Below are 19,505 nucleotides of genomic sequence, written 5' to 3'. Positions count from 1 at the left end.
GTTCTGACTGCATTTCCTTTCCCTTCATCCAGCCCATGATGTGATTGGCTGGCTCAGGAACAGCCCATTCCACATGTTAATATCCTGGCCCTTTCTGTAGCTCAATTGCAGAGCCTCTGCTTGCATGCTGAAGGCCCCAGGTTCAGTTCCCAGCATCTCTGGAAAGACCCTTGTCTGAAATCCTGCAGATCATAGAATCACATAATAGTAGAGTTGGAAGGGGCCTATAAGGCCATCAAGTCCAACCCCCTGCTCAATGTAGGGATCCAAATTAAAGATCTGCTGCCAGTCAGTGTCAGGCAATATTGAGCTAGATGCACCAATACAGAACTAGATGCATTCAGTATAAAGCAGCTTCTGATTTATTTTGTCTTAGCTGTTTTCATAACACTTCTACTTCCTAGACAATAATTCTAAGTGTCTGAGGCAAGCAGCAATTATCCACCATGTGGGTGTTGTGCAGTTTGAACCCCTCCCTCCACAGAGAGACTCGTGAGGGCGGAGTCTTTGCTTTCAATATGTGCCCATTTATTTCTCAATCTCAGCTTCCTAAATAGTTTTTATCAGCCATCCCGGTCCTATAGGTGTGCACTGTGCAGCCAGGGTCATATTTAGGAACACAGGAAGGTCCCCAAGAAAACAGAGTTCCCTTTTACCTGGGACACGGCAAACTCACGGCAAGCATCCTGATAGCCAAGTTGCCCTGGTGTGCAGATTCTATGCAAGACTCGAGATGAAATTGATGCCGGGTCCAGAACTTAACTTTGGGCAGAGACACACTTCCTGTTCTGCTGGTTCCAGTGCGTCTCCACCTTTCTCTTCTGAAAACAGGGACACGCAACCCTAGTCAAACCCTGCCCCCTTTTATTGTAAAACCTGGTGGGAGCAGCTGGACTGTTTTTCTTTAATTGGCTTCAAAGAGATTTCTCAGCTGATCAGCAGATCAACCCATTCCCCCTGCAGATGTGGCCAATGGAAACACTTTGCTGTAAGCGACTAGCATGCTCATAGCCTTTTTCTACTTCTGAGGAGATCTCTCCAGTCTCTGCCCCTGGTCCTTGGGGCTGTAAGCGGGAAGCTGCTTTGCCTCATGGGAGTTCATGGGGAAGGAAGCTGGAACAAGAGAAGGAGGGGGGAGAGAAAGAAGGCCACCCATTCTCCAAATTAGGGGGAACAGGGGACCCTACAATGAGGGAGGAGCTGGGGAAGAAGGAATAAATAGAAAGGGGCTGCCAGAGAGACAGAGAGAGAGAGAGAGAGAGATGGGGAGGGGAGAATTCTCCCTCTCTCATAACATGAGGACTCGTGGACATCCAATGAAGCCGAATGTTGGAAGACTCAGGACAGACACAGGAAAGGACTTTCACACAGAGCAAGGTTAAACTATGGAATTCGCTCCTGTAAGATGCAGAGATGGCCACAAACTTGGATGGGTGTAAAAGAGGATTGGACCAATTTATGGAGGAGAAGGCTATCAGTGGCTCCTAGCCAGGACGGCTGTGCTCTGCCACTATAGTCGGAGGCAGCATGCTTCTGAACGTAACTTGTTGGAATCCGTCGGAGGGGAGAATTGCTCTTGTGCTCAGGTCCTGCTTTTGGGCTTCCCATCGGGGCATCTGGTTGGCCACAGTGAGAACAGGATGCTGGACTAGATGGGCCCCCCTTTGGCCTAGTCCAGCTGTAGGGCTCTACTTATGTTCTCCCAACATTATATGCTTAGAGGTGGGGATCTGCCCCACTGAATCCAAGCATACAGATTGTATTATCCAGCTAAACTTGTCCCCCCAGTTGCCTCAGACTCTTTTCTGCCCCTTTATTCAGCTCCTACATCTCATATCTACCAAAATCCACCTTCTGACCCCTAAACCTAAAGGGGTATTAGCATATTTAACAGTCAGTATTAAGAGAATGTTAAAGATCATCACTATTAAATATGGAAGTTGCCTTAGACCAAGTGAGAGCACTGGCCATCTAGCTGAGTACTACACTGACTGGCGGCAGTACTCTAGGATTTCATAGGACATTCCCAGTCCGAACTGGAGATGCCAGGGATTGCACTTGGGACTTTTTGCATGCAAAGCAGAAGCCCTGCCGCTGAGCTATCACCCTTTGCCATGTGGCTCTTCCCCATGTAATGCTCCTTTATCTTGATATGCTCAAAGACCAGCGCCATAATCTTCTTCCATTTTCATGAGAGATAATTTGTGGGAGACCATAAACTGCAGAACTGGCACTTTTACAATGACAACATAATGTTCATTCCACGCTTGCAAGGAAACAGTCTTTCAGCTTGGCAGCACCTACACTCTGGAACTCCCTGCCCATTGATGCTAGGCAGGGGCTTTCCTCTATTGTTTCACATACCTGCTAAAGATTTTTTTTTTTTTTTAGGCAAGCCTACCCAGACATGCAATTTTAACAATTCTTTTTATTATATATATATATATATATATATATATGACTGCTGATTTTACTTATAGTCTGATAAATTTTAGGTTGACTTGCTTTTAACGCTCAATTTTATCAATTTTAACATTTTATATCCCATGTAAACTGTTTAGAGGTTATGGATGATTAAGTGGTATATTAATCCTATTACATAAAAATAAATAAAATGTGGAGGTGGTGGGCTCTCCACCACTGGAGGCCTTCAAGAGGCAGCTGGACAGCCACCTGTCAGGGATGCCTTAACTTGGATTCCTGCATCGAGCAGGGGGGTTGGACTAGATGGCCTTATAGGCCCCTTCCAACCCTACTATTCTGTGGTTATATGGTTCTACGAACATAAAATTAATACCTTCTACCAAGTCAAACCATTTATTCATATAGCTCAGTACTGTCTACCCTGACTGGCAGTGACATCCCAGGGTTTCAGGCAGGGGTCTCTCCCAGGCCCAGCCCTATCTGGAGATGCCATTGAGGATTGAACCTTGGGCCTTCTGCAAGCAAACAATGCACAATAATGAAAAATGCACGTCAATAGACCAGTTATTATTTTAAAAATTCATATTAATGAACCAAGAAATGAGTACAACGTTTATTTGATGTTATACATGCTAATCAACAGCCAAGAGGCATAAACAACTTAGCCCACAGCCCATCAACAGGGAGGGTTCATAAAGGGGCGTAGATCTGGGGTCCTTGCAAGAATGGTCCCTTTCTCAGTGCAGGCTCCCTTATCTGCAAGGCGTGTCTTCCTGATCCTGCCTCCCCAGATGCTGAACTGGAGGCCATGAGAAGCCGCTGCCCTTGCTACAGTGTGTACTGGCAAAGATATGCACGTGACGACAGGCAGTTCTCATCGTTCCAACGCATGTACCCTAAAACGCAGAAAAGAACCAGCATAAGATGCTCTGCTCTGAGGGATTTTCAGATTTTCCTTGGAAAGAGTAAATCTGGATTAAACGGAGGGGAAATACAAGGTGGCACATGGATGTCAATGACTTCATGTTGATTCCGGGGGGGGGGGGAATACACACATGAACAGCAGCCACCCCACAATAAACACCTGTCTAGGAACACCTGAGATGGTCTCTTTGATTAGCTGTGGAAGGGCCTTGTCTCTTGCCCTGGGAGGTAAGGCTGAGACAGCAAAAATCACAAATCTCAGAGGCAGCGAGAGTGATACCTAGAGAACAGCTCTGGGGAAAACTAGACTCAGCCTCCATGGATAAAGGTTGTTCTATGAGAATTCAGTAATGCAGATTAGATGCAAGGGAGATCCCACTGAGGTCATCTCAGTGTCACGTGAAGTTAGGGCAAGAGTGTGTCCTCCCAACCACTCTGACGTTTAATTTTCATTTGAACAATCTCTCTCCTAAACAATATATCCAAGAGCACCACTTACCCAGACTGGCTGCTACAGAAACCCCTTTGTTACTATCTGCCAACAGTGCTGTACTAACCTCACACAATCCCAGGTTGGGTAAAAGCTCCTGACTAAATTCCAAGCTACTGCAAGACAGCACAGTTGACAATTAACTATGATAAAGCTAAAGTGTTGATTTTTTTTACAACGGAATGTAAGAAATATCAATGGGCCCTGGCCGGGCATGCAGTAATCCAAGTCAACAGCTTTAACCACCTGGGAGTTATTTTTCAGTTCACTCTGTCCTGGTCACTTCAGATTCAAAACACAACATCAGGTGCATTGAGCATTCTAGCTGCACTATTGAGGCTCTACTACACAAGGAGAGAACAGCAGATACCTTCAGCTCTGAAGGTGCCCAAAGACAAACTAGCTACCAAAACTGTGCCCAGAGCCCAACTTTGGATACTGGGGATGAATGGATCCTTAGAGACAACTCAACCCACCTTTTTGTGAAAGATCTTTTGTGTACCGAGATGTGTCTCCAACATAGTGCTACATCATTAAGCAGGGCCTTTCCTCTTTGGAAACAAGAGTGTGGCCCTTTGCAATTGGTTACTGGGAGGGTGGGGCACCTCAGGCCCGCAGGCCAGTCTTGGCCCACCAGGGAGTCCAATGTGGCCTGCAAGGCCATTTCTCTTAAACCATGCCTACCTGTCAATCAACTGATGGGGAGAGGAAAAAGAAGCACTTTGCCAGCACCAAGCATAGGGTTACCAATGCCCCTTCCGCTGTGCTTCCCAAGTGCAAGGCATTTTGACAGGTGGATGGGAAATCCCACCTGTCAATCATCTGATGTTATAACAATGTCACGTGATTGACAGCTGGGTTTTCCCAATCCCCGTGTCAAGCCAACCTGCAGATCAACCAAAAAGTTTCCTCTTGCTTACGTTACTGGCTTTGCCTATATTAATCCTCAACAGATTTGGGCTCTCTCTCCTTGGCTTTACTTGACAATTATGCTTGCTTCTGGCTAAAATGTGTCAATTACAAAATTAATGAAATTGGCTACAGTATTCGCTATCCCATTGTCTGCCTTGGGTTAGAAAAAGCCACCGGTTGCATTAAACAGAGATGTCTAGATCTTAATTTGCAAAATTAATTTGCTCTGGGAAAAGGGGCTTGCTCACTACAGTACCTCAGCACACAACCAAATAGTAATTAGCAACCCTCCAGATATTTGTATGTATGTATGTATGTACTGCCTTCAAGTCGATTCCGACTTATGGTGACCCTGTGAATAGGGTTTTCATGTGGCTGAGAGGCAGTGACTGGCCCAAGGTCACCCAGTGAGCTTCATGGCTGTGGGGGGATTAGAACCCTGGTCTCCCAGGTCGTAGTCCAACACCTTAACCACTACACCATGATATTTAGCAATGTTAAATATTAGTAGACACAGGAGAACACTTATAACGGCTCAGTTCAATGCTCTGCTACCAGCAGTCATAGAAGGTCCATTTCTGAGGCTGCCTTGGCTTCTGCAGTTTGTCCTTGCAAAAGCCACTCAGTCAAAATCTTAGCCCATGTTCTCCTATACTGCATTTTTATAGGGATATGAGATCCCAATTTATCTCTGCAGTATTTGTTGGAATAAGCAAATGTTGCATGTTCCTTTTAAGGGATATTTGGGGAATATCCCATGTACCTGTTTTACCATGATGTAACTTCCTAATGGGTGGGGTTACTTACCTGACTTCCTCCTCCTTTGGCCTGGGGGATTTTTGAATATTCTCCATTGCTGATCTCTCCACCATTGAGAGAGGCTGAATGGCACAGATGCTCTCTCTGCTGACAGCATCCATACCAAAGATGGACTGAGACTATTTTTCTTTCATCTAAGCTAGAGCCTATGTTTCTGAACATATGAAGAATTCGTGAGTAAATGTTCTTTATCTTTTACCTACGAAGATTGTGTTTGTCGTTATTTATATAGAGAAAGGTGGGGCTGGTTTATTCTCATTCTGCTGCTTGTATTTTTTATACCTCTGCTAAGAAATAGGACCAACCAAATTAGTTCCTATTTCCCTCTGGTATTTTTATAATACCGAACAGTATTTTTTTCATGCTTGCGGGACTCAGATGAATTTTACGTTTAAATTTTAATAGCCAAGTTTCTTGCATGTAGCCATCAAAACTGGAGCACAAAAGTTAAAGTGAAGATGAGCATTGAGTCACAATTGTCTGTATTTTAAAACTATTTTTGATTACGGGTTATGTTACACCCTCTTTGTAGAAGGCACAATCTGTGAGAATGCATACTGTGGTGTGTGTGTGTTTTTCTTGATAAACTTCAGATACAGTGAAGGGTTATGGTCTGTAGACTAAACCTGACTTGGCACTTAAGGAAACCTAAAGTAATAAGGACCAAGACTGCTTCTCCTTCTTTCGACACATCTTCCTCCCCAGCAGACCCACGACTGGGCCGCCCAGTTCATTCTGCTCCCCCCTCCCCACAACAACTCTGGCTCCGTGTCACTGGGCTCACCTGACTGAGACCAAAGCTCAACGCAGTACTCATTGTTGTCTTTATTATTGGGCTCTCCAGCATTCCAGGACTTATAGCTGGCCGAAGATAGATCTGTCCACAACCACTGTCTGTTCTGTATTGACAGGAAAGCAGTTTTGGTCACCAAGAAGAGGCCGTGATGGCATTTAATGGCCCATAGGCAAAGCCAAGGTTGTTGTTAGGCAGTAAGGAGGCTTAAAGAAGCCGGCATGACCAACCGTGGTGCTTATTATTTTTCTCATTCATTAAACTTAATTTAAAATTATTCTGCAGTTGATAAATATATATATCATGCAACGGTTCACATTTCACAACAATTAAAAATCCCAATACAGTTCCAAATAAGAAAAATTAGGGGGGGGGGGGAGAAGGAAGAAGGAAGGAAGGAAGGGAGAGGGAGAGGGAGAGGGAGGGAGAGGGAGGGAGAGAGAGAGAGAGAGAGAGAGAGAGAGGGAAAGGGGAAGGAAGGAAGGAAGGAAGGAAGGAAGGAAGGAAGGAAGGAAGGAAGGAAGGAAGGAAGGAAGGAAGGAAGGAAGGAAGGAAGGAAGGAAGGAAGGAAGAGAGAGAGGGGGGGAAGGGGAAAGGGGAAGGAAGGAAGGAATTTGCTTAAGTTGCACCCTGTAATGACTATGGTGGAATCCTGTTCCTCAGTCTTTCCCAGTCTTCTCCAGCTGTTTTGGGTTACAATTTTCATGAGTCCCAGCCAGCACAGCCATTGCAGGGTGGAATTTTAAAATATGTTTTAGACCATGTATATAACACTTAATATACAAAATACCTCAAAGCAGTGTACAGCAAATTAAACAAATATTACAAAAATATACAACAAAATCATCAGTACGCTGAATCTGCTGTATCCTTTTTGGGAGTTGCTGAAAACATTTCTGTTTAGGCAAGCCTATCCAGACCCAGAGATGTTGATGCATTTTAACCCCTTTTTAGTCTACTGTTGTTTTTAAATCATTTTAAAAATGTTTTTAATTATTATTTATTTTTAACTGTTTGTAATTTTAATGTTTCTTGTAAACCACTTAGAGGTCTTTTACAAGCAATATACATTTTGTTAAAAACAATAAACAAACTAATAAATGAAATACAAATGCAAATTGATGCAATGCTAATGAGTGTGTGCTGATATCAGCACCATCACTGAGCCCTGCTAGTAACCCTGTCTCCTTCTAACATATCTCCTCATGCAACACTTCTCAACCTCCTAGGTCTCACCCAGGACTCCACCCATTCCACCCCAGCTCTTACCCAGGACCCAAATAAATTCACAGATCACCCCAAAATCTCTCACAACAAAGAGGGTCCCCTGAACCCCTCTTACTCTATGGTTTAACCTCACCATGGTATTCAGAAATCAAGAGAGCACCCCACAGACAACCTGCATTATAGGGGTATGGAAGCTCTGCTGGACCTTCCCTCGGCTACTGACAGCTGTAACCCATTCAGCAATCAATCCGCTGCACTCCATGGGGGGGGAGGGCTGGATGATGACAAATGGGATTCCCTCCACTCAGTTCAGTTCAGTTCAGTTTTATTACGGTCATAGACCCATATAGGTATTGGATAAAATACAAAGAGCAACATTGTACAAAGGTAAAATGAATAAAAATATAAAACAAGTAAAGATTGGTTAATTAATAAGCATGAAAGTAAAACATAGGGATGAGAGACTCTCATTATGTGTCAAACTTGTTTTGACGCTTATATTGAGCAACATAGAGAAATTTGGCCACCAACTCGGTTTGAGATCTGTTAGAACCACTCAGGAGGTAGATTATCAAACGTTCAGGGGGTAAATTGGGAAATTTCGTTATAAGTGGGGTGATATATTGGTATCGTTCCTGTTGATAAAAGGGACAGGCAAACAAGACATGGGCGAGGGTTTCCAGAGCACTCGTTTTACACGGGCAAAAACGTTGATCGTGTGGAATACCGTAGTATCTACCATCCATAAGTGCCGAGTCCAGACAATTAAATCTGGCTTTTGAGAAGGCGTGTCGGAATTTGGGTGTTGTTAGGTATTCAAGATATAAAGGATATTTTGACGGATTTAAAGGCAGTTTGTGATGTAGGGGAGAGCAAGTTTTGAGGGCTGCAGTAGTAGAAATTTGTCGGTCTAAATCTTTGAGTCTGGTACGAATGGAGAGACTGGCTGACTTAGAATCTAATAGGGTTAACTGTTCTAAGGAGAAGCCTAATCGGGGAAGTTTTTCGTGATAGGATTTCATCCATGAGGAGAAATAAGGATCATCCCAAAGGGAAGTTAAGTACCCAGGGGGACAGTTATAGGAGAGTTTAATCCAATAGTTAAAGGCAATTGTCCAAGCTTGGCATTCAATCGATGGTACACATGCTTCCAATCTAAGGGCTGCATTCGGAACAGATCTTGGCAACCCAAAGATTTGCCTGAGAAAAATTGATAGAACAGCCTCTATGTGGGGTTTGTAAGCCAAGATCCATAAAGGGGCATCAAACAGTAATTGAGGGATAATCTTGGATTGAAAGACTTGTATTGCTGCAGGGATGTAGTGCCCACCTTTGATGTAAAAATAACGTAAGATGTTCTTGGATGTGGTACGAGCAGTACACACCGCCCCATGAATATGTGGGGCCCAGGAGAGGGTAGAATGGAAGAGAATGCCTAAGTATTTATAGGAGGAGACTTGAGCAATTTCTTGCCCTTTAATTGTCCAATGAGAAAGTTTACGGCTCTTGGAAAAAGCTACAATTTTAGTTTTGTTATAATTGATAACTAAGTGATTTTCCAAACAGTAGGACATAAACACTTTCAGCAATCGTTTGAGGCCTACTTTGGAGTAGGATAGAAGGGCTGCGTCGTCCGCATAAAGCAGGACAGGGCATCTGTGCAGACCGATTCTGGGTGAGTGAAAATCTGGAGAAAGACAGTTGGATCTTAGATCATTCAGGAATAAGTTAAAGAGAAGGGGAGCCAGTACACAGCCTTGCCTAACCCCTTTCGTTGTGAAGATGGTATTGGTCAGTTCCCCGTTTCGGCCACAACGGACCCTAAGGGAAGTGTTCAGATGTAAGTTGTAAATAAGGAGCAATAGTCTTTTGTCTATTGTAGTATTTGCCATTTTTGACCATAGGAATTCCCTGGAGATGGAATCAAAGGCGGATTTTAGATCTACAAAGGCTGTGTATAATCCGCTTCCCACCTGATTCCTGTATTTTTCTGCTAGGTGATATAAAACAATGCAGTGATCTAAGACAGAGCGTCCGCGTCTAAATCCTGTTTGTTCCCATCCTAGAATGTTCTCATCCTCAATCCAGGATGAGAGTTTATTTTTTAAGTAGCTGGTGTATAATTTCCCTGTAACTGAAAGGAGACTAATTGGGCGGTAGTTATTAGGGTCGTCTCTGGGACCTTTTTTATGGATAGGAATGATTATGGCTTCCCTCCAAGCTTGGGGAATTAAGCCCGTGTTGTTGATAACGGTAAATAGGTTGGCCAAAATAGGAGCCCACCAATCCTTGTGGTTCTTCAATAACTCAGGAGGTATATTGTCGATTCCTGGTGCTTTGGCAGATTTTAATTTAATAATTAAATCGGCTATTTCTTCCTGAGAAACAGGGGGCCATAATATTGTGTTTGAGAGGTCAAAGGTGAAAGGGTAATATGAAGAAGAATGCAAAGTATCATGTTGTATAATAGTATAATAATGTTCCCATATATGGGCAGGGATATTACATGGCACAAAATAGGCAGGTCTCGTTATGCCTGAAATAATAGACCAGAAACCTTTAGAGTTTTTGGTTTTGGAGGCCAGCACTAGGGATTTCCAGCCCTCCATTTGAGCATGTCGTTTTTTGGTGGCTAGAATTGTCTTATATTTCTTTTTTGCTATGTAGTATTCCGGGGGGAGGTTGCTGCTATTACGTTGTCGGTAGCATGTATATACCAGATTTAGTTCCTTTTTAGCGGTTCTGCACTCTTGATCAAACCAGATAGGCAAGCCAGCTCTGGGGTTTGCCCTGTTGTTATTCGAATTGGGAGCTAATATCAGATTTAGTGACTCTATCAAGGATTCATATGTGATTAGGGCTGTTGGGATATTTGAGGTATTTTTTAAGTGCTGCTGGATGAGTTTAGCAGGAGGTGAAGCGATAAATGCAGCTATCTTAGAAGCTATTAGTGGGGTCCAAGTTTGTCTTTTGTGTGTGAGTTGGGCTGTATTGGATCTTGGTTGATGTTTCATCGGTAATCTAGTTCTCTCATTTAGCTGGATTGAAAAAGTTAGCGGGAGGTGATCGCTGTCAAGTCTCGTTCCCACGGAAAAGTTAACAATAGCATATAATAGATGGTGAGGGATGATAACATAATCTATGACACTGCCACCTCTGCTGGATAAGAAGGTATATTCAGCACATGCATCCCATGGTTTTAGACCGTTAAGAATGTTAAGACTACGGTTTCCTAATAGACAAGTTAAGCATATGCCCGGGTAGTTTACCTTGTGGTCTTTAGAAGCCCTGTCAGGTAAATGAGCATATTGATCGTTATCCTCCCCACCCCACAATTTCGAGGCCATAAGGGTGTCATTATTAGGGCCCATTCTAGCATTGACATCACCCATTATGATTAGGAAGGCTTTAGGATGACTTGCCTCCAACTTTGTTATATAAGCCTCTAATTCGTCCCATTTTTTATCAACTTCAGCCCTTGAGGTTAATGGAGGCATATAAACGTTAATTAATAACAATTCTAAAGTAGGCAAGGACAACAGAAGAGACACAGCAATGTTCGTACAAGGGGAGATATTGTACAGGTGTGCAGTCAAGGCGGTAGATATTAAGATTGCCAATCTGCCTTTGGCTCTGCCTTTACTGTCCCCATCAGGGGGATTAGCTGGAAGATCAACCGTATAGTAGCCATTGATGAGTAAAGAGTGTGTGTACCATGTCTCCTGTAAAAATATTATGTCATAATGGTGTAAATAAACAAGTAGTTCAGAATTGTTAAGCTTGTTGTTCCACCCTGCTATATTCCATGATATAATTTGCAGAGGCAGCTGGGTTAATGAAGGATTTCGATTACAACCAGGAGGGGATGGTGAAGGAGCAGTTGTGGGACCGCAAAGTAGCGATATTTTATGGGTAGGGTGTCACTGTATTTCTTCTATGCGGTTTAGAGAGCCAGAAGGGTCTGCAAAAATTGCTCCGGATTTCTTGATGGGGATAGAATTCGATTTCTTCGTATTGAAAGGATTGGCTTTAGAATGTTCCTTAGCTGTGCAGGGAGAATTTGGCCGGAGTTCCGGAGGGCTCTCTGTGTCGTTCATAACTTTCAGTCGGAGGATTAGATTATGAAGATTATTGATTATCTGCGTACGTTCTGAGTTTGGAAGTTGAAAGTATAGATCCTTGAGTTGTTGCTCCTCCGGATCCAGTTCATTCGTCAACATCGCTGAGGTGTGTGGCCGGGAAGAGGGGGCTTGTGTATTAACTTCCGATTGAGGGCTGCACTGTATAGAAGACACCGAGTTTTCATATGATGGAGTTGTCTGGATTTGCAAGATGGGCTCCTTGGAAGGTTGATGGAAGGATGTAACTAAAGGTATGGGGGGGGCAGAATTAACATAATATCTTTGAATTGTTAAGCCCAGGTCCATAAAATCCTCCCTTCTGTGATAGATCTGGTTGGCAAGTATTGACGAGTGCAAAGTGACTATCAGACGAGTATATTTAGTATCTATAGATATATTGATCAAGGACTTAATGTAGCTTGTGTTGTATAAAGGATGAAGCAGGCATTTGTCAAGAAAAGGGATACTTGGAAATGGAGGACATCTATCCAAATACCTTTGGTTATATGACAATACTAATTTGTCTGTTTGCAGAGCAAGGTTCCAGGGATGTCTCTGGGTATTGATAGTAAGAGTCTTTGTATTCTTATGTGGTGACATTCTCAGTTTGCTGAAATGTATATCGCAATTTGAAGGGTCTGGAATATCATTGTTTCCCCCAGGTTTTGAGTGGGCATCATTCTTTTGTAGACTGTTTGTATTGGTGAATTTAGAGTTGATCTGATATTGTTTCTTAAGAGTTGAGTTAGTAGTCTGAGAGTCGAGGAGCTTAAATAATGGCTTGAAATTAAGTTTATTGCTTGGGGAAATTTTGGTGGCTTTGAGATTTTTTGATTTCTTAGATTTGGTCTTTTGTTTTTGTTTCTTGGCCGTTAAAGGTTTTTTAGTTGATTTGTTGTTGTTATTCTTCACTTCAGATGTATCGCTTAAGTTTGAGTCCTTTTGCACCTTAGCATCTAACAGGGTTACCGGGGCTCTTTGCTCTGCCGACTCCTGGGAGAGGTGAGTGCAAAATGATTTCACCAGGGTGGTGAGTAGGCTGTTTGTTTCTGCAAGGAATCCTTTCACCAAAGTCAATTCCTCAAGCAGTTCTACTGGCCAACCGGAGTTGGAAATCATAGGTACCGAAGGGGGAGTAAAGGTTTGGATGTAAGGTGTTGGAGACAGTTCTGATAACGTAAATGATTGTCTTGGTGAATCATGAACTGAGTCAATGGTTATCATTTCAGTGTATGCGCTCTCAAGGTCTGTGTTTGACATACAATTAAAACCAGCGTCTCTTAGTTCATCTGCCAGGGATTTTGCAGCTACGGTTGCAGCATAAGCTTTGACTGAAAAAGGGTGTTCTAAAGTCCATTCATACGTCTGTAGGGAAGGAGGGTTAAGTGCCGGGTTGTTGGAAGAGCCTGTTGAAGTGTGCAGTGAATCCTGTGCATAAGGGAAGTAGTTCGTAATTTTTGTTTGCATTTTGCTCTTTGGACTAGCTCCCTCCATTGCCCCACTCACTGCTTATGCTAGTAATCACTTGTGGGCAGAAGCCGAAGAGCTTAGAGTGATTTATAGAGTCGTTTACAGTAACTAGTTCAAAGAACTGTTGAGGGATTGATGGGAGTTAAATGTCAGTGATCAAATTACACAGCATTCACAGCTTCGGCATTTTTTATGTAGAGACTGCTTCATTAGAGCCTTCGGCTGACGTTCGTGAGTAATGGCGATTTCTCCTTCTCCGCTTTAAAGCTTTCTTATCTTATCAAACGGAATGGAATAAAACTCACAAAGAGTGTACGACAGTTATAGATATTTCCTTTAAATCAACATGTATGATGGATCTCCAGAGTCAAGATAGTTTGTAAATCCCTTTGGCAAAAAGCTAAGCGAGCAAGGAATAGTTCTTACCGGAAGAAGATCTCACCGGGAGCCCTCCCCTCCACTCAGTTATTTCTGTAGACTCTGCACACCTCTCTCTTCTCCCAGCTGCTTGAGTTGTAATCCAAAACATCTGGAGGTCATCACCAGGTTGAGCAAGGTTGCTGTACCTTTTTGCTCAAGTCCCATATTTTAAAAGTCTCAATTTCTGCATAAATTGATACTTTTATTGTCTCTCCTCTTACTTGTATCATAATAGTGAGTTTAAGCACATAGGGTGTGTCCCAAACTCTCAGGCATGACTACTTCTTGTGCATTCATCAATATACGCAAACCAATTATCTGTCATTTGAGAGGACTGAATTTTTTACATATCCTAAAAGGACAATTAGGGAGTTCATAGTTAATTCAAAACCTATGTGTTTTAAATGTTCACTTAGACCTAGAAAAGTGCCATTTTAGCGGAAGTCCAAAATATGCACTATTCTGAGTTGCATCTCCAACATGTGCCTGATGCATTGACATGCATTCGACTCATTTGGGTGGTACCTAAGCCCACTACAAGCACAAAAGTTATTTAATCAAGCTTTTTTTATATAGCCACATCTTCACCAACTGACTGAGGCAATATAGTGATGCACCTCACTTGGCAGGACATGCCAGGGGGTTGATACCACAACTGAAAAAAACCATAAACTTATCTGAAATCAACCTCACCTCACAAGGTTGTGGGATCTGGAGCAGGGCCTCAGGTGATTATCAGAACATTAAGAGAGGAACATGAAAGAAGGCTTTCCTTGAGGTACCTGGTTCCCATGCTATCAAGGGCTTTAATGGTTAATAGCAGCACCTCGAATTGTGCCTGGAAGCTTATTGGCAACCGGTGTGATGCAATCAAATCACAGGACACCATCCGCACCCTGGCTACAACATTCAGTGCAATTTCCAAACACTTTGCAAGGGCAGCCCCCAGCATAGCACATTACAGTAGTCCAATCTGGAGGTCACTTGGCCATCAATGACAGTGACAAGGCCCACCTTTGTAAAGAACTGCTGTAGTTGACAAATCAGCTGAAGTTGGAAAAAAGGCACCCCTTAGAGCAGCAAACTAGCCACCCCTAAATTTTTCATTCCTAGAGACTGGCTGGAATATTTTTATTGATTTCAGCATATTTTTTAATGAGGTACCTGTATTCTGTTTCGGACTCAGTTGTCACAAAGGCCCTTAGAAATGATAAAATAAAACAAGCAAGGAAGCAAAGTAGGTACTCACCTTCTTGGGGTCACGCAGCCCAATCCAGACATTACCTTCATCTTTGCGATAGTTCACAACGTACTTGGCCAGCACAACCGATTCTGCTTGGCTGTGGATGGAGGCAAGGTGGCCGCCAGGGACGTGGTTTATGCAGGCGATCTGAGAGGAACAGAGCAACAGCCTTTTTACCCAAGAGGGCAGGAGCACAGGGAGGGTGAATTCAGTGAGTTGTGGCCCTCTGGGGCAGAGCTGGGGAACCTGGTGACTTTCAAATGTTGGACATCAGCCCCGACAACTGCATGGCCAATGGTCAAGGATGGGAGGTGCAATCCTGCCATCCCCGGAGGGCTAGAGATGTTCCCCAGCTGTGCTCTATAGTGTCAACAATTGTTTGAGCCATTGGTTAGATTAATTCGATGCTCGATTTCCTTGGGCAGTAGCCTCTGAACCCTGGGCTCAGGCCCTGGGATGAAGAATCTCAACTGGCCCCAATAAACTTCTGCCTTCGGATTCCCCACAGGACACCATTCAAAGCTTCATTTGTGCAGCCCTGTAATGTTCACCCAAAAACACACCAGACATCCGGGTTCCCCTTGGCCTGTCTCCAGACCCCTCAGAAGCCATTAGCCTGGCTGGAACAGAGAAGGTGCTCACAGGTCTTGGGAGTGGCCTGCCCAAAGCCAGTGTTGATGAAATCTTTGGTTCAGGCTTCTGTGAGCTCCCAAAACTGACTAGGCCTCTGGTTTAAGCAAGATAGCAAGATTATTAATAGGACTGCTGAAACCGCTTCTGTAAGGCTTATGGAGGATGTGGGAAGAACACGCTGTGCTTGCCAAGATGTGGCTAGGAAATAGGGTGCAGATATGTTGGAAAATGGTCACTTTGTGGGAAAAGAACAAACAAGTTGTTTTGACATGAGGATGTCTAGATACAGAATTGCTGATGCCAATGTTATTCCTATATGTATGGGTTTTTTTGTTTACAGTCGTGTAATCAATTAACGTCATTAAGGGTATATATACTCCCTGCATGGAGTCATTCGGGGGGCTTACACTGAGACTCTTTCTCTGTGTGGTTCCCCAAGGAATTGCTTGTATTTGAATAAATACAATAGATTAGTTTGTAATGTATTAACTGATGTTTTTGATGTTAGTTTTAATTGATGAATGTGGTTGTATTTTATAGTATTGTGTATTGTATTGTATTGTATTGTATTGTGTATTGTATTTTGTTGCTGCTGTAAGTCGCCTAGAGTGTCCGTTAATTCGGACAGATAGGCGACTAACAAATAAAATTTTATTATTATTATTATTATAAAGAAATCTAATTAAAGTGCCAACCCTTGGTCTTGAGAGTACTGATTTGGGCCTCCCAGGATTGGACCCAGTGGGTATATGCCGTATTTTGGCACCTGCAACACCAGAGAGGCATCGTCGGGGGTTGGCCCAGAGGGCCTGAGTCCCGGGTCTTTGGGGCTGGAGCCCCTGTCTCCTGACCCTTCCTCCTTTTGATAATATTTAAACTTTGATTTTTATTGTGCTTCCAGGACACACGTTAAAGCACAATGCAAGTGAGAAACCCCAGCCGGCCACCATCTCCCAGAGGCATTTGTTTTACTTGGAATATGCCCATAAGCAGCAATGCTTGCAGATAGCAGGTGGGAGAAAGGGGGGGGCTTTGTTGGTAGCACCCCATTGCTCAGAGTAAGTCCCAAGCGCTGGAGCCAGAGTTTATTTTTCTACCCTGAAGAAACTCCATCTAAATGGCATCTATACCTATAAACTAACATATGCAAATATTATGCACATTTATTTATTTATTTATTTATTATTTGATTTATATCCCACCCTTCCTCCCGGCAGGAGCCCAGGGCGGCAAACACAAGCGCTAAAAACACTTTAAACATCATAAAAACAGACTTTAAAATACATTAAAAGAAAACAACTTTAAAAACATTTTTTCAAAAAGGTTAAAAAACATTTTGTTTTTTTAAAAAAAGGGTTTAAAAACATATTAAAAAGCAATTCCAACACAGACGCAGACTTTTGAGACAGGGCCTTGAGCCCTGAGTCTGCTAAGTACCTGGCCACACCCTGGCCCAGAGCCAAAAACCAAGCACTTACCTCTGCATCAGCCCAGCGCACTTTCTCAGTGAAGAGCCTGTAGCAGTTGCCTTGGTAGGGCAACCAGTCCATGGGGCAGCAGGCCCCTTCGACACCTGTTCAGGGACTCAGAGGAACAGCTCAGTCAGAGTCTGGCCTGGGGTTGCAATGATGGGGGAGGAAAGGAGGGAGGAGGGTGCATTGAAAGCACGCAGATGTGAGAAGAGGCTGGAGGAGATGGAGGTTTGGTGCAGGGAAAGAATCCTATTTCAGGAGACCCCAAAACAGAGAATTTCTTCCAGTTTAGTAATTTTGTCCACAGTCATGGGCATTTGCAAAGGGAGTAAGGGGGATAGTTGCCCCCCTCTCAAGGAACCATAATCCCCTGATCCCCAGCTTTCATTTTTTTAAAAAAGGAATAGGTTTTTAGCATTTGTAAAGCCTGAGATGTGAGTCAAAATGTACAGGGACTATTCTTCTCAGTTTTTGTGAGAAACTAGCTTACTCCCTCCTTTCATCTTTACTTCACACAACCCGCCCCCCATCCCTGGGGAGATTCATGCAAATGCTCAGGCCCACAGAATTCTTTTGGAAGAGTTCCTACAGCAACATCCAATTAGATGGGGAGAGAGAGAAGGAGAAAGATCAGCTATACAGGATTTTTTAAAATCCTTTTGTGAGTGTGAAATAGCAAAATCCTTCTTGTGGGATTGTCCAAAAAATAAATAAATCAGGAGTGATTTCTTTTTCATGTGAGGCTTTCTACACATTTGCCTGTAAGGGTAAGAATAATTTCAAAAAGTTGTGCACAAACCACAGCCGTCCTCAACTAGCAATGGATATGCAGCTCTGGTGAGGATGGGGAAAGGTCATGGTTGGGTTTGCAGTGCAAACCTAGCGGGAATTTGCACTTCACAAACCAATCTTTCAAAATTCATATTAATTTTGAATGTGTGTACAAAAATATGCATCTTAGGGGAGAGTGTTCACAGAAATGCATATAGCAGTGAAAACAATGTAAAAGATGCATTAGGGAAAGTTGCTTGCAAAAATATGTAGACAATGGCAAAAAGTGCATGAAAAATGTACAAATCTCCATGCAGACGTAAAAAAAAAGAAAAGAAATGCAAACTGTTGCAGAAATGGGGAGAGCTGAATGTAAATAAAAAGGTTTTTTGTTCCCTAGCTCTTCAGGAAGGAACGCACCTCTGAGGAAAGGACTAGCAATTAGGACGCCAAGACAGAAGGAGGCCAGAAGTCCCATCTTTCGAAATTTCTTCCTTTCCTGTGGGAAGCAAGAAGAGATGAGGCTGAGAGAGGCACAGATGCCGACCCTTCTTTATGACACACACACACCTTGGATCAGCAATGGGAGTTGCCAAATCCAAGCTGGGACCACCCTTAAACACCAGCATTACTGGGAGAACCTTTACTAAAGTAGATGAACAGAACAGAGAGTTGCAGACATTCAATTTCTCCCATGAAGGTTTTGCAGTGAGAGGAGAAGCTCCACTTGCCAAAATTCTGCATTTGCTCAACTACATCCAGCACTGAGCTGTATCACAGGATGGAATCTGCCAGTGCACCTGGCACAGAGACCTCCAAGGGGCAGTTCTAGGGTTCACTACAACTCAAGTCAGGGGATCTATAGCAACCATGGAAAGCAACTTCCCTCGAAATAATTTAACCACAGTCGCTCCGACATGTCTTGGATCTGGGGACAGACTCCTTATGAGTGACCATTGTCTTTACCCCAGAAGCTATCATTAGAAGGCCGTCAGTGCTCACCCCAGGTGAAGAGTGCCAGGCTAAAACTTGTTGCTACAAGTTAGCAGACACCATACTTTGATAAGCTGTTTTGCAGACCTCTTCAGAGCAGGAGAGGTGAATGGGGGCAAAAGGTCTGGCATCCATTTCCCTTTGATCAAGTGGTGCATTAGAGGAACAGTGACCCCCATCTCTCTAAAACACGTGCACCCTTCATCCCTGATTGACAGGAGGCCACGTGAACCAAATCTAAGCTTTTGACACTGTCTCGCTGTGTCATCACTGCAACATCGTTGCTGCAACATCACTGGTTTTCATCTTGTCTTCAGTTTTGATAGCAGCTGTGTCTAAGATCATTGGGGTGTCCACCCAACTAAAGAGACACACCCAGGTCGGGTGAATTAATTTGCACAGTCCACTAAATTCTCCTTACAGGGAATTAGCTGCTACTGAACTACGGACAAAGTGGTCAGTCTGAGTACTCACCTGTCTGCCTGGATGATTAAACTGCTGTGGTAGCAATTCACACTCCACCTGAGCAAATGCAGACCGCACTGAGGCATTGATATACACTTGAGAGTCTTGTAACTAGATACTGAGCTGTATTTGCGTAGGTGGGGGGGGGTCACACAAAAGGTTACCATTATTTCTGCTGAAAAGCCAGCATGGCCTGGAAATCAGCAAATGTTTGACTTGTGGGTGGGTGGGTGGGGGGAAGTGCATTCCAAACAAGATTTATGTTGTACAAACAGATGGGGCAATTAAAAAAACCCCATGGGATAAGATAAAGGGAGGTCTTTGAGAG

At 43.4% G+C, this 19,505-nt stretch overlaps 1 protein-coding gene across 1 annotated transcript; it reads right to left on the bottom strand.

The window, feature by feature from the left end:
- Positions 1–3,022: 3,022 nt before the first annotated feature.
- On the bottom strand, positions 3,023–19,270 carry LOC133390090 (C-type lectin lectoxin-Thr1-like). The gene is made up of 6 exons (XM_061637991.1): positions 19,187–19,270; positions 18,140–18,218; positions 16,955–17,049; positions 14,850–14,990; positions 6,354–6,468; positions 3,023–3,320 (listed from the first exon to the last, which is right to left on the bottom strand). Exons 2-6 carry the CDS (start codon positions 18,195–18,197, stop codon positions 3,253–3,255), a joined length of 477 nt encoding a protein of 158 aa, XP_061493975.1. The 5' UTR covers positions 18,198–18,218; positions 19,187–19,270; the 3' UTR covers positions 3,023–3,252.
- Between the last annotated feature and the right edge of the window lie 235 nt (positions 19,271–19,505).

This window comes from Rhineura floridana, chromosome 8 (assembly GCF_030035675.1).
Source record: "Rhineura floridana isolate rRhiFlo1 chromosome 8, rRhiFlo1.hap2, whole genome shotgun sequence".
Classification (NCBI taxonomy): Eukaryota; Metazoa; Chordata; class Lepidosauria; order Squamata; family Rhineuridae; genus Rhineura; species Rhineura floridana.
This window is presented reverse-complemented; position numbering and strand designations above follow the sequence as displayed.